At 38.6% G+C, this 12,880-nt stretch overlaps 1 protein-coding gene across 3 annotated transcripts in view; it reads right to left on the reverse strand.

Annotated features, from left to right (window-relative positions):
• Positions 1-297: 297 nt before the first annotated feature.
• TAFA2 (TAFA chemokine like family member 2) overlaps positions 298-12,880 on the reverse strand; it is a 317,305-nt gene continuing 304,722 nt past the window's right edge. For 2 of the 3 annotated variants that reach the window (XR_007769512.1, XR_007769513.1), the window contains exons 5-6: positions 12,266-12,513; positions 298-2,316 (exon numbers count right to left, since the gene is read on the reverse strand). Coding sequence is in view for 1 of the 3 variants with exons in the window: in XM_050924226.1 (XP_050780183.1) it covers positions 2,305-2,316 (12 nt within the window). In the remaining 2 variants the exon portion in view is untranslated. The remainder of the gene's footprint in view (positions 2,317-12,265; positions 12,514-12,880) is intronic. The other variant, XM_050924226.1, reaches the window with a different exon arrangement.

The following is a 12,880-nucleotide window of genomic DNA, read 5'->3' on the forward strand; positions in this document are numbered from 1 at the left end:
TTATCGTTTGAAACATAACAATATGTGTCCTAGAAAACAAAGCTAAAATATCTCTTCAAACTCCTTCCTTCTGAAAATTGAAAAAGGTAGAATTTGCTCCAAGTTTTTCTAAGGAAACATGAAATTAATATAGTTCATGATCTTCTTTTCCACTGGGTATAAAAACTTTTGCTCTATGGGTAAACAGAACCGATCTTCTAAGTGCATATCCATACAGGGGAGTCAATTTGATATCACAATTTTATTCACTTGTTATGAATAGTCACAACATTAATCTACTGCAGATAATCTATTCAGTATATTTGAAAATCCATTTATTTTCACCTATTGATAAGCATGTGTTACACTTGTATATAATACAGTATTTTCAGTGTTGATTCAGAGAACAAAGTCAAAGGAAACAAATCTTGAGAAGCATGATACAGTATTTTGACCAAATTAAGGCCAAACTAATATTCTACAAAATAACACATTTATAATTTGTACTGTTCCAAACAAAGGAATTACTTTCTCCTTAAGATGCTCTTTTAGCACAAATCCATACAATATTAATGCATTTGAAAAAACTGAGATAGCTAGTGGTGCTACAGTTTATCCAAATTAAATTTTAATCAGAAAAGAATATCTTTCCCTGCCAATATTTTTGATTATTTCTCAGCAGAATGATGAAATGTACATCTCAAATTATTCCCAACAATCATTAATTTTTAGCTCTCTTGTGCAATAACACGGGAGATTTAATGAAATATTCTTGGAAGAGCCTAGGATACTGTGACTAACCCGAACACTCCAGTGAGTTCATCTATCATGGAACCCAATTTATATCTAATTAGCCATGTCAATGGATTGTAACTATAAAAGGACTTCCCCTCGCTTTTTTAAAAATACCGGTAACCATGCAGGCTGTTTGAATGGGACTGCCCAAACAAATATTTTCACTAGGTCTAAGTTGCTGTGGTCTTTGTCTCTATTTAGACAATAAAGCATACTATATAACTCTCACTCTCTCTCTCCAGTCAGCATGCTTATGCAGCATCAATACAGTACAACAATGAATTATCAGGGTTCCTTTATCTTAGTATCAACAGTGGTACTGAATATATTAAATGGAGTATTAAATTATACATTCTGTAATAACTTAGAAACAAAATTCATATATGTTTAAGGCCTTTAAATATTAAGGGTTTCATAGAACAGTACATCACAAAAATTTGCTACGGAAACAGAAAATAGGAAAATAAATGTTAATTTGGGGAAATGACTATGGAAAGGCCCCAGAACACCTGGACTTCAGATTTGGGGGCAAAAGATTTTTTTCCTCTATTAACAAACTGAGCAGACATCTACATGAGCATCCAGATAGTACTTGTGTTCAAGCAAGAGATAGTTTAAAAAAATAAATAGCTAAAAGAAACTCTGAATGAATGACATCCAATCTCAGAATTGTAAAACTTGCATGCATCCCTGTCTACCTTTACAAAAAGGGACTAACTAATGTCATTTACCGCTTACAGTCAACTTGAAAGGACTTAAAGTTAAGAAAGTAAAGGACATACCAGAAAGACCCATCATCTTCAAACTAAATGGAAATGTATATTTTTAAAGGTATAAAATACTTACAATGAAACTGGCAAAGAGCTACAGTAGTTGGTTAGCCTTAGGGAAACATGTCAGGCTGGCTATACATTCTTATATGATTGATGTATTCCGATAACTATTACTTGTCAACAATAATTATTAACAATGGATATATATTTCCATTCCTATAACAAAAGCAACTTCAAGATGTTGAAACATGTAGCCTTTCAGAGATCCAAGATTAGAAATACAAATAAAAATGTCTAAAACTGCGCTATGCCAAAGGACAAGTTCTGCAACATAAATTTGATTAAAGTAGCGTGCAGTCCCACCAGCAATTTGTACATAGAACCACGGAACACTTCAGAGTGAAAGAACCACTACATTTCGAAGACTGCTTTTGTAAAGATGAAAAGCCGTCAGTCTGGAATGGAGAACCCAAAAGATTGCTGCCTCTTCTACACCCTCTGAGCATCAGCGCTTTAGATTGCAGCCATAAATTCCTCAGCAAGTGCAATTTTGTAAGTGTACATAGTTCAATCAGTTGAAATCTGTGACAGAAAAGTTCACAATGACTTTCCAGTAGTTTTGATCTCAAGCTGTTGCTGATTACAAGCCAATGCACCCCAGCAGTGTAAACTCACTTCAAGGATTGCCTGGAGGGAGGTATGAAATTCCTGTTCTGTTAGCATTATCAGCCTTGAGACAGACTTGAGTTGTCTTTAGCTATCGGGTTACCTGTAAAGAAAATGAAAATTCAAGAATATCAAAACTTTAGATAGAGCATCTGGTATTATGTAGTGGAAATGAGTTTATGAAACCACAGTGTAGAAGAGTACTTATATGTGGGCATGATTATCAGCAAATTATTAGTCCCACTGACATGAAAATGGGGTTATTCATTGATTAAGTGACACATGTACTTCAGTCCTTTGCCTCATGGGGCCTGAAGGAAGCTGTTATCTTAACTGTGACTGTGCTTAAAAATGTGAGGTTTTCTGTTTTGAAAAAATTCCATAGGCCACAAAATATCAGGCCCCACACAGTCAGAAGTATTAATTTTTATAGGAGCTTTCTGTGCTACCTCCATCAGCAGGGCCGGCTCTACTGTTTTTGCTGCCCCAAGAAGCGCACCCAATTGCCGCCGCAGAAGGCAGGGGCAGTCTGTGTGCCGTTAGGGCGGCACGCCCATTTCCACAGTGGTGGCAATTCAGAGGCAGCTTCTGTCTTCAACAGCTGAAGCTGCTGCTGAATTGCCACCTCCGCGGAAACGCCTGTGCTGCCCTAACATCACACGGACTGCCCCCGCCGTCAGTGGCGGCAATTCGGCGTACTGCTTGGGGGCAAAAACACATGGACTGCCGCCCCTTTCAGATTGCCACCCCAAGCATCTGCTCAGGATGCTGGTGCCTGGAGCCGGCCCTGTCCATCAGCTCCAACATAAGAGGATGTCTGTTGTAACAACTCTGCTTTCACAACACTTTTATTGGCTGGCCTTGAACAGAAAGGGTGATTTGGAGACTTGATTCTTATTTCTTCATATTTTCATACTATATTAAGATGTATTATCCTGTTAATGACTAACTACATTTTAGCAAGCAATAATAATTTAGTGGGGGGAAGGGAGCGTTTTAGAAGAAAAGCCCATATAAAATAAGCAAGAGTTAAGTTTACCCTATTATTCACTGCTTATACAATAACTATCAAAAATTTCACTTGAGCAGTTTCACCCAAGCTAACATAAACCAGAAGGACCACAGGGAAAGCAAGTCGGAGACAAAATATTTCACAGTAATTGGATTTTCCCTATGTCTGATTTGTATTTTAAACATGAAACAAAAAACAACCTCTGTTATATTAAAGAAATATTAATTTCAGGAATATTTCTGCTGTGTCAGTGGATACAATTAATGATCATGTGACTTTTTAATATAAAATTGTGTCAAGAGACACTATCCCTACTCTTCAGGAGCAATGCATTGGATTGGTCACAATCACAGTCTATAACACCAAGGGCCATATGTTTTACATTTTGATCACAGAGAGAAGGGTCATGCTTGTTAATGATGAAGCATTCCTTTGCCCTCAGCAAAATCATTTGCATACAGCTCTTGTCAGCTCTGCAGAGCAGAAACATTGAACAGAATTTTAAAAGGATTGATTTAGGAGTTTCATTACTTACTTTTGCCTTCAACATTGGGAAATTTCTAGAATTTGCACTGTAAAAAGCAGTAATAAAATTGTGCTCTGTGATTGCTATGATATATGTTTATTACACTGCTCCTATTTTACCGAGTTTTCACTGGCTGAAGCAGCCTCATATGACTATTTCTATTCTGCACAATTGTCTGAAAAAAATAATCAAGAAATAATACAAAAGTCAGGCTACATATTATTGTTATGCATTCAAAAAATAAAATGGCCAACACAGCATACCTACTCCAGATCCATTCCCCAGGAAGATTTATGCTATTTTAATTTGAAAAATATATAGGCAATTGTAGTGAATTAAACAGGCCTATTCTCTTGTAGTCAATGGTAAAATGGAGTGCCTGGGAGATTCAAAACCCTACTAGCAATGCTAGATTCCCCAAAGAGGGTGGGTACTGAATGGCCATGGCTGTTTACACCTTGTGCACCATGGCAAATGCAAGATAAGTGGGAGGACTGTCATGATCACAATGCACCCCATGAAGGAATAATCCCTCTGATGCGTATTCTGTTCTGGCTTTCTCAGCACTGAGAAAACCTTATACTACTGAAAAGACAAGTTCCCAGATTTGCAGTTATACAAGTCTGTCTGAAGCATATTTTTAGCCCTGAAATTCACCAAAGAGGAGTCTTTAAATCTGTTGCTGATCCAAGTTGAAATATTGTATACTCAGACCAGTGTTATCTGAGAGAAGAATTCCATATTAGATGGAATGGGAGATATAGGAAGAGAAGGAAACATTTCTGTAGCATTCTCCCCTCCCCCTAGATAGCAGCCCTTTGAAACTGCTCAGAGGTTTGGAATGCTAGGATGAATCCCCAGGAGGGAGATTATTGGGTAAAATGTTAAACAAGGCTGGGGATTTGATGTACAGAGACCTCAATCTGCTTAGCAAACACACTAGTGGAAAGTGAGTAAAGGGTTCATGAATTGTTACAGTGGCCTGCTATACAAAATTGTTTAAAAAAAAATTTAAGGAAGAGACAGAAAGACTGGCTTAATTTAAACTGATACCACCCAAAGATTGGGTTAAAATTATGACAGGTAAACAAGAGGAGTAGGGGATTGGAAATTAATGGACCAAAATAGATGCTTTGAAAATTAGGCCTAATTAGGTGGACAAAATACTAAGTGGATGGGACCATTCCACCCATGACCTGTTTCTGGGGCCCTAAAAAGAGGCTTGTGGAAAGAAAGAAAAAAAAAGACTTCTATCACCACTGTGGCTGTGGTGGAAGGATTTTTGCTACAAACACCCAGACCTTGATACTCCAGTGAGGGGGCTCAGCCATCACTGCCGCACCAGCAAGGAGCCCAGCCTGATACTTCTGAGATTCCACTGTTTCCCTCTCTCTCATCTATCGCTTTTCATCCCCCATTACCTTTCTCCTGTCCATTCTCTCTCTCTCTCTCTCTCAGCTTCTCCGCTGATCCTGAAATCAACTATACTGCATGGCACCAGCACAGGGAGATGAGATGCCCATTCAGCAATGCTTGGCCCAAGAAGGACCAGTGAAAGAGGAACCTGATCAGATCAACCATATGATGTTCCTGTCCAACAAGGCAAGCCAGGGTACATAGCAACAACTGTTGTAGCTGACTTGCCAGCACAGAGTATCCATCCATGACTGACCAGCTGATCTGTATCCTAAGGACATCAACAAAAATCATATTTCCACCCCCCCATCTTTATTATCCTGTGTCTTCTCTCCCTTCTGTGTTTGTCTTCTGTCAAAAGCAGGACAGTGATTATCATTCCCAGCTCGAAATTGAACAACAGAACGAATCTTTTCTTCCCCACCAAACTGGACTGTTTGACAGAATAAGAGACGCTAACCAATATTCACCCTTTCTAAAAAAGAGGCTTTTATATATTTTAATTAAGTTTGTTTTGCTCAGTCACTCAATTTCCTTTTCAGTGCTTTTTACTTGGTTTTGATTTTTTCCTTTGTGTGTTTCAGTCAACAGATTTCCAACCACTGGCATGATTTTCCTAGTGATTTGCCATGCGACTAAGTAGACTAAGGTCCCTGTGTACCAAATCCTGAACCTTGTTTAACACTACTTGCTGTTGGACAGTAGCAGGGTCATGCTTTACACCTTTGAGATGGTAAAAGGTATACAATAATATTCACTTTATCATATGGCTCTACAAATTATCACATGTACTACTCCAATACACATATATTATATGAGTTGATCTACAGATATACTGATGTTATAGTCAGATTTCCAAGTCAGAAGCCTTTGAATGGGTGTAGCAATGTATATGCAAACTCTAGTTATTATTTTTGTAACACCAAAGGTGTTTATGGCACTGCATGGACAAACAGGTATACATGTTAAAGCAAAATGAGCATTTGCACCCCGAAATGGTCAGTTACATATCTACATGGCTGTTTTCACAGCAGATGTACAATTGCTGTAATAGGGCACACAATTGTATAATGGCAGGCATCAGACTTTTAAAAAAATCTAGCACTTCATCTGGGTAGCACCCACTAGCATTATGATACCGGGATAGACAGTGCTATAATAAATCTTTCTGACAATCAGTTGTACAGTACGGCAAAACACTATTGCATTGGATGTCAATCATGTTTATACGGAAGATGAAATCAAGCCTCACTGACTTTATATTTTAGTTTGTTTTTCATTACTATTATTTCATTGGCATTTTTAACTGCTTTCCTGTGCCAAAACTGATGTTGCTCCACCTGTCCTTTTTTCTTTTAATTTACAGGTCACATCCAGTTAATTTGAGTGACTCACTTTCTATGCATCTGAAGAAGTGAGCTATAAACCATGAAAGCTCATGCTGAAAAAAATTTGTTAGTCTCTAAGGTGCCACAAGTACTCCTGTTCTTTTTTATAGTGGTCTGTACTTGCCTTTATGTAGTATGCAACTCTTGTTATGAGTAAGCACACATCATCCATTAATGTTAATGGCAGTTATACATGCACACACATTAAGGGGAGAATAGATCCCTTGGATGCTGAAGTCAATTTCCTAAATAGTCAGTTAAATTTTAGCTAATATCTATCTGTGTTATTTACAGAAGTGTTTGGTTTTGGATAGCTTTTCATTTGAGCAGCTGGAAGGCAAGGTATTGTGCCAATATATTTTTTTTATGGAAAAACAAGGTTTGACAGCAGTATATACTCAATCTTTAAAATCCTAAGAGAACAGTAACACTCCAAATGGGCACAAATAAATTCCAACCAACTTTTCATTTAATAATAAATCTGAAAATTAACTTTTCTGGTGCTTAGTGGAAAAAAGGACATAACACCTTTAACATCCTAAATATGTATTTGAATTAATTTGTTCATACTTGGAACATAATTGCTCCCTTTATGCTAATATCTTTTTTCACACGGTTGTTATATTATGAATACAACGAATTAGACTTACTTCATTTCTATGTTCTAAATGAGCAATTATAGTATAATTACTCTGCAGTTGCAGACTTTTTAATTTAAATTGGTGAGTGGCTGCTGTAAGTTGGCTGTAATTGTATGTGAACACACTTGCGTTATTTTAAAACAACACTATATAATTTAATACAACTGAACCTTAACACATTTCTTCACGTGGGTGAGTAAATGTTTAGATTCAGCCCTACGCTACACTATCTCTTGCCAGCATAACTGGGGCCATGTCTGCACTACAAAATTATATCAACCTAACTTCCATCAGCATACAGCCACCAAAGTTATTAAATCGCTTGGTGCGTGCACATTTGGCATTTTGTGTCGGCAGTGCACATCCTCCCAGAAGCATTTGTATCAATTGTATAGCCAGTGTAAGGCATTGTGGGATGGCTCCTGAAGGCCAGTAATAGTCAACATAAGCAACATGGTGTCTACACTAACACCGTCAACCTAATTACATCATCCGTAACCTCTGCATGGAAAGATAGGCAATATGCCAAGAGACCACCCTGGCTTTAACCAGGAGATCTTCAATGATCTCAAACTCAAAAGACATCCTATAAAAAGGTGGTATTACTAAGTTGACAGAGGGGCACTTACATCTGCAGGAGCCAAATTTAAGTGACGACACCTCCACAGCTAAGTCGACGCAAGGCAGCTTACGTCGACCTAATTGTGTAGTATAGACCAGGCCTCAGAAGATGTCATGAAGCTGATCTTCAGACTTAGCCTGTGTAGCCCAAAGCCAGGAGGGGGCAGAACCAGGTGATTGGGTAGACTCTGGGCAGATTCCAGCCCTGGAACCCTGAATGCAAATTAAAGTGGCCTTCCACTTGTGAAATTCCCAGGACTGTGGTATAGTGCAAACAGCATCTTCCCTCCCCTGAGTATGAACCCCCATTATAACAGCTCCTGCTAGCCAAGGACCAAGGCTTACACTTCTCTACACCTGTGGCGGTAAGATCAAGCCCATAAATGCAACCTTTATTCACATGATTAGTTCCTCTTTATCCAATGAGACAATTTGCATTAAGATCATTTATTCCTTTGTGTGTAAGAGTTGAAGGATCCAGTCCATATGTGATACAGTGTATGTTGATATAAATACCTATTAATTAAGAGTGGTAAATACATCTATATGTACTTGCTAACCATAGACTGGTTTATAGGATTAACTGGGACATCTAATTATTCTCACTTAATAGTTTAATAATTTTAGAAGATAAGTAGCCAGACAACAGTGCACAATATTTTGAAATCAGTGTGTACTGGACCATTCTGTGTTCATTAGCTTTTTTTTACAATACTTTGAACATCTTCAGCTTATTGACAGACAGTTCTTTTGATTTTAATACATATTATACACACAACAATTACATTAAAAGTATGTCATTTAGGTTGCAAAGTCAAGCACTCAAAAGTTAGGAATTTCCAGATTTATGATTGCCTATGCACCTTTAAAGCTATCCCCTGTGCGACTATCCTGTGCATTGAATGAAGCAGATGTTCTGTGGGGACAAAACAGTATGTTATAATGTAGTTTAAAGACTATATTATAATGCATATACACAAGGGAATGGAATTAAAGCTGTGTATCTCTCTCTCTCCCATCCCTCAGGAGTTGGTGGAGATTCTGTGCCACATGCTACTCCCTGGGCGAAGGCTAATGAAATAGTGGAAAAGGCCATTTCTGGATCTGGAGGACCCAGCACAGCTCTCTTCTCTCCAACCCTGCTACAGCTCCTTTGCCAACCCTCTTGTGTTCCCAAAGGAGTGTGTGGTAATGCTCTTGCTCTGGGCCTGGGAACATTCAGTGATTTTGGCAGGCCGTCAACAGTTTTCTGAGAAACACAAGCGAAAGGAGGGAACTAATGATTTTTAATACTATATTTCTCACTCTAATCTAATTGGAATTTCATGGGACAAAGAAAAGGGGGGATCTCTAAGGCCTGCTGCCAACAATGGAATGATGAGACCTTCTTAACAGAAAAAATTGCAAGAATCTCATATAACGGATAACATTAGGCAACCTAAATACAGGAATTTCTACGAGCTTCCCCTTAAACTAAATAAATAAGGGACAAGACCTTTCACAGAAATTCCTGGCTATGTACTGAGTTTCATGTTATTCTCCAAGACACAACAATAAGGTAAATATGCTAAATTAACCTATTTCTACATATGATAACACTCATACATGCTTGTCTATTGGACCCTCTGATGCCAATCCTTATTCATGTGAATAAAGTTTTACAGAATTATGCCTTATATTTGTAATAGTTGGGAATGGAAGCAGAGTTCTGTAATCATGCAACAAGAAGGACCTCTCTTATGTGGACACAGGACACTTCCTTCCTTTTCTGCTTCCAAATTCTTGTTCATAGTAAAGCATTAACATTTCCAAAAAAACATTAATAAAAGAGACTCAGAAAAACAATTCATTTGTGAACTTTTCCTAACATGGAATAGACCCAACTGGCTTATGCTAGTTACACATTTCTATGGGAATAACCATGTTTTTCTTTTAAAAGCCTAATAGTAGTATTAGAATTCAGAATCAATGTGGGCCCGCACAACCAGAAACATCTGTCAATGGTTTTTAGTTTCCTGTACTCTGCAAATGAAGATCTAGACTAGAAACAAATCTTTTGAACAGATGGGCATGCACTATTTCTTGGAACTCTGAAATCCATACAGTGTGTTTGCCATAAACTATCATTCATATGCAATTCATGAAAGCAGATGACAGTTTGTATTGCCACTTGTGCATGTTCATCTACTCTGAAAAAGATCAGCTTATAAGATTGGCAGGCACTTGCTGATATAATTGTACTACTATGCATTTCTATAATGCCTTGCATCTGAGAATCTTAATGTTTTTTATAAAGGTTAACTAAATAAGCTTCGTAACACCCATGTGAGATAAGTATTTTATTATTCCCTTTTAGAAGTGAAAAAACTAAAACACAGAGATGTTAAGGACAAAAGTTTCAAACATGGGTATCTACAGTTAGGCACATAAATCCAGATGTACTACACACAGAGGCGGCTCTAGGCATTTTGCCGCCCCAAGCATGGCAGGCAGGCTGCCTTCGGTGGCTTGCCTGAGGGAGGTCCCCGGTCCCGCAGATTCTGTGGTAGCCTGCGGGAGGTCCGCCGAAGCCGCGGGACCAGCGCAGGCATGCTGCTGAAGGCAGCCTGCCTGCCACCCTCGCGGCAACCGGCAGAGCGCCCCCTGCGGTTTGCCGCCTCAAGCACATGCTTGGCGTGCTGGTGCCTGGAACTGCCCCTGACTACACAGTAGGTATATGGGGATTTACATGTGCCCAGCTGTAGGCAACCAAGTCTCTAGGAGCTCAAGAAACTGTTTCAAAGGCTCTGGAAACTTTAACACCATTCAACCATACTTTCCATAGCGTACACATGATCTACTAGGTAAAGGAGAGAGCTAAGAGTCAGGTTGTTGTCCTGGCCTGCCAGAGACTTGATATTTGGCTTAGGCAAGTCACATAGACCAAAATTTTCAAACTTGAGTGACTTCAGTTACATTTCTACATGCTCAGCATCTCTGAAAATCAGGCTGTTTCCTGAGATGCTGGCAGTAACATAGGATCATTAATTTTTAATGAGACTTAGGCTCCTTGGTGCCTAAGTCACTTAGGAACGTCGCAAAATTTTAGCCACCTAAATTTGAAAATTTTAGTCTAAGCAGTTTCCCAAGAATCCCACAGTAAGTCAGTATAAGAGAAATCTAGGTCTCCTGATGCTCTATTCTGTGCTTGAACTAGTAGATAAAGCTTATTCTGAATACGAAACAGAACATTTCCCAATACATCCAAATGGCCCTAAAGTTCCCAGTGTCTTTGAAGACACCAAACATCAAACCTTTCCTGTCTTTAATAAACTATTTCTAGTTGGGATTAGTCAGGGATTAGATTTGCACCACTCCTTTCTTTAGGGCCTTCCATTATGAAGAAAATAGATGTATTGTAGACTGAGCGCACACTGGGGCGAACATGACATTTTAGGGCATAGTTCTACTTTTACATGTGCACCCAGAGAAGTCAATGGGAAAAGTTTGATGTGCAGGGAATGCAGAATTGGGCTCTTGGCTTTAAAACTTAGAACATATGAATGGCCCTACTGGGTCAGACCAAAGTTCCATCTAGCCCAGTATCCTGTCTTCCAACAGTGGCCAGTGCCATGTGCCCCAGAGGGAACGAACAGAACAGGTCATCATCAAGTGAACCATCCCCTGTCACTCATTCTCAGCTTCTGGCAAACTTGATCCAAATCAAAACCCCAGATAAAAATAAAAGAGTCAGAATTTTGGGAAAGTTTGGCACCTAACCTGAACTTTGCCACTCAGTCCATCCCTACTTAGTATGTACCAAACCATCGTTAAAGCTGGAACTATAGACAAATCACTATTCATTTTAGAGCACTGCATATTTTTCAGGAAACTGCACAGGTCTCCATAGTATTTTAGCTAAAATACTGTTCTTAAACAAAAGTAGTCAACATCTACCAGTCTTTGGAAATATAGTAGAAGCCCCTGCTTTGCCTTATGCTGAACTTTTTCTGGAGTTTTGAGTGATCCAGTGCAGGATGAAGAGCTATTTCCTATGAAAATATAAAATGCCTAGCTGAGAATGTCAAGTACATTCTTCTATTCTGTTCTATATAAGTTCTCATACTGCTCTCGTCTCCAGAGTGTCTGAGTCCCTTCCAGTAGAGTATTGGTAAATGTTCTTGGTATATTCTTGACCAACCCATATTCAATGAGGTTGTTCTACCTCTGAGAGCAGGATTAGAGAGGAAAGATCATTAAAGGCAGAGGAAAGACCCTAGATGACAGTTGGCTGACACCTCTACACTGTTTAGGAGCAGAGTACATCATCCTTCCTGAAGATACACCCAATTATTCTTCCTATCAGTAACCCAAGGTTCATGGGCATGTGGAGCACTATAAGTAACTACAATAAAGAATAAGGTACAGCAAACCCTGTTAAGACTGTGGAAACCAGTATTTGTACACACCTGCTGCTGTGTGAGTAATAAACCAGGGCTGGAACACATTTCTGGAGTGGTTTTGACTCTTTATTCCTCAACGAACCTTCTGGCCCTTCCTTAGAATCCGACCAAGCCTAGGATTCATCACAACTAATGCTCCAGCGTGGAGCCAGGATATTTTGTGTGTGTGGAAAAATCAAAAATTGTCATCAGGCACAGCAGAAACCTCCTTTTTCTACTTCTCCATTCGGATTTGAAGAGTTTTACACGTTTGCCTAAGAAACAAACATATGTCAGGTACTATATTGTTATGGAATTAATTACATCAAACAAAACTGGGATTAATGGAATATACAGAATGACCAAAAAAAATTTTTGAGAAAAGATAACTTCCCATATCAAAAATGCCATAATATCAAAGAATAAGAAAAACCAATCACAGTAATATCAGGGGGAAAGATTTAAACATACTTAAATTTAGCTAAATATTCTATTTGTCAGCAAAAGCAACAGAAATGGATCACTAACATTCATTTCATACAAGTACATCAACAGTTCTTAATTCTGATAAGCCAAATACTGGAAAGGCCTTTGAAAATAAGTAATTAGTAAGACCTGTGATGTAGAAGGAAGAGACATAAT

This window comes from Gopherus flavomarginatus, chromosome 1 (genome assembly GCF_025201925.1).
Source record: "Gopherus flavomarginatus isolate rGopFla2 chromosome 1, rGopFla2.mat.asm, whole genome shotgun sequence".
Lineage (NCBI taxonomy): Eukaryota > Metazoa > Chordata > Testudines > Testudinidae > Gopherus > Gopherus flavomarginatus.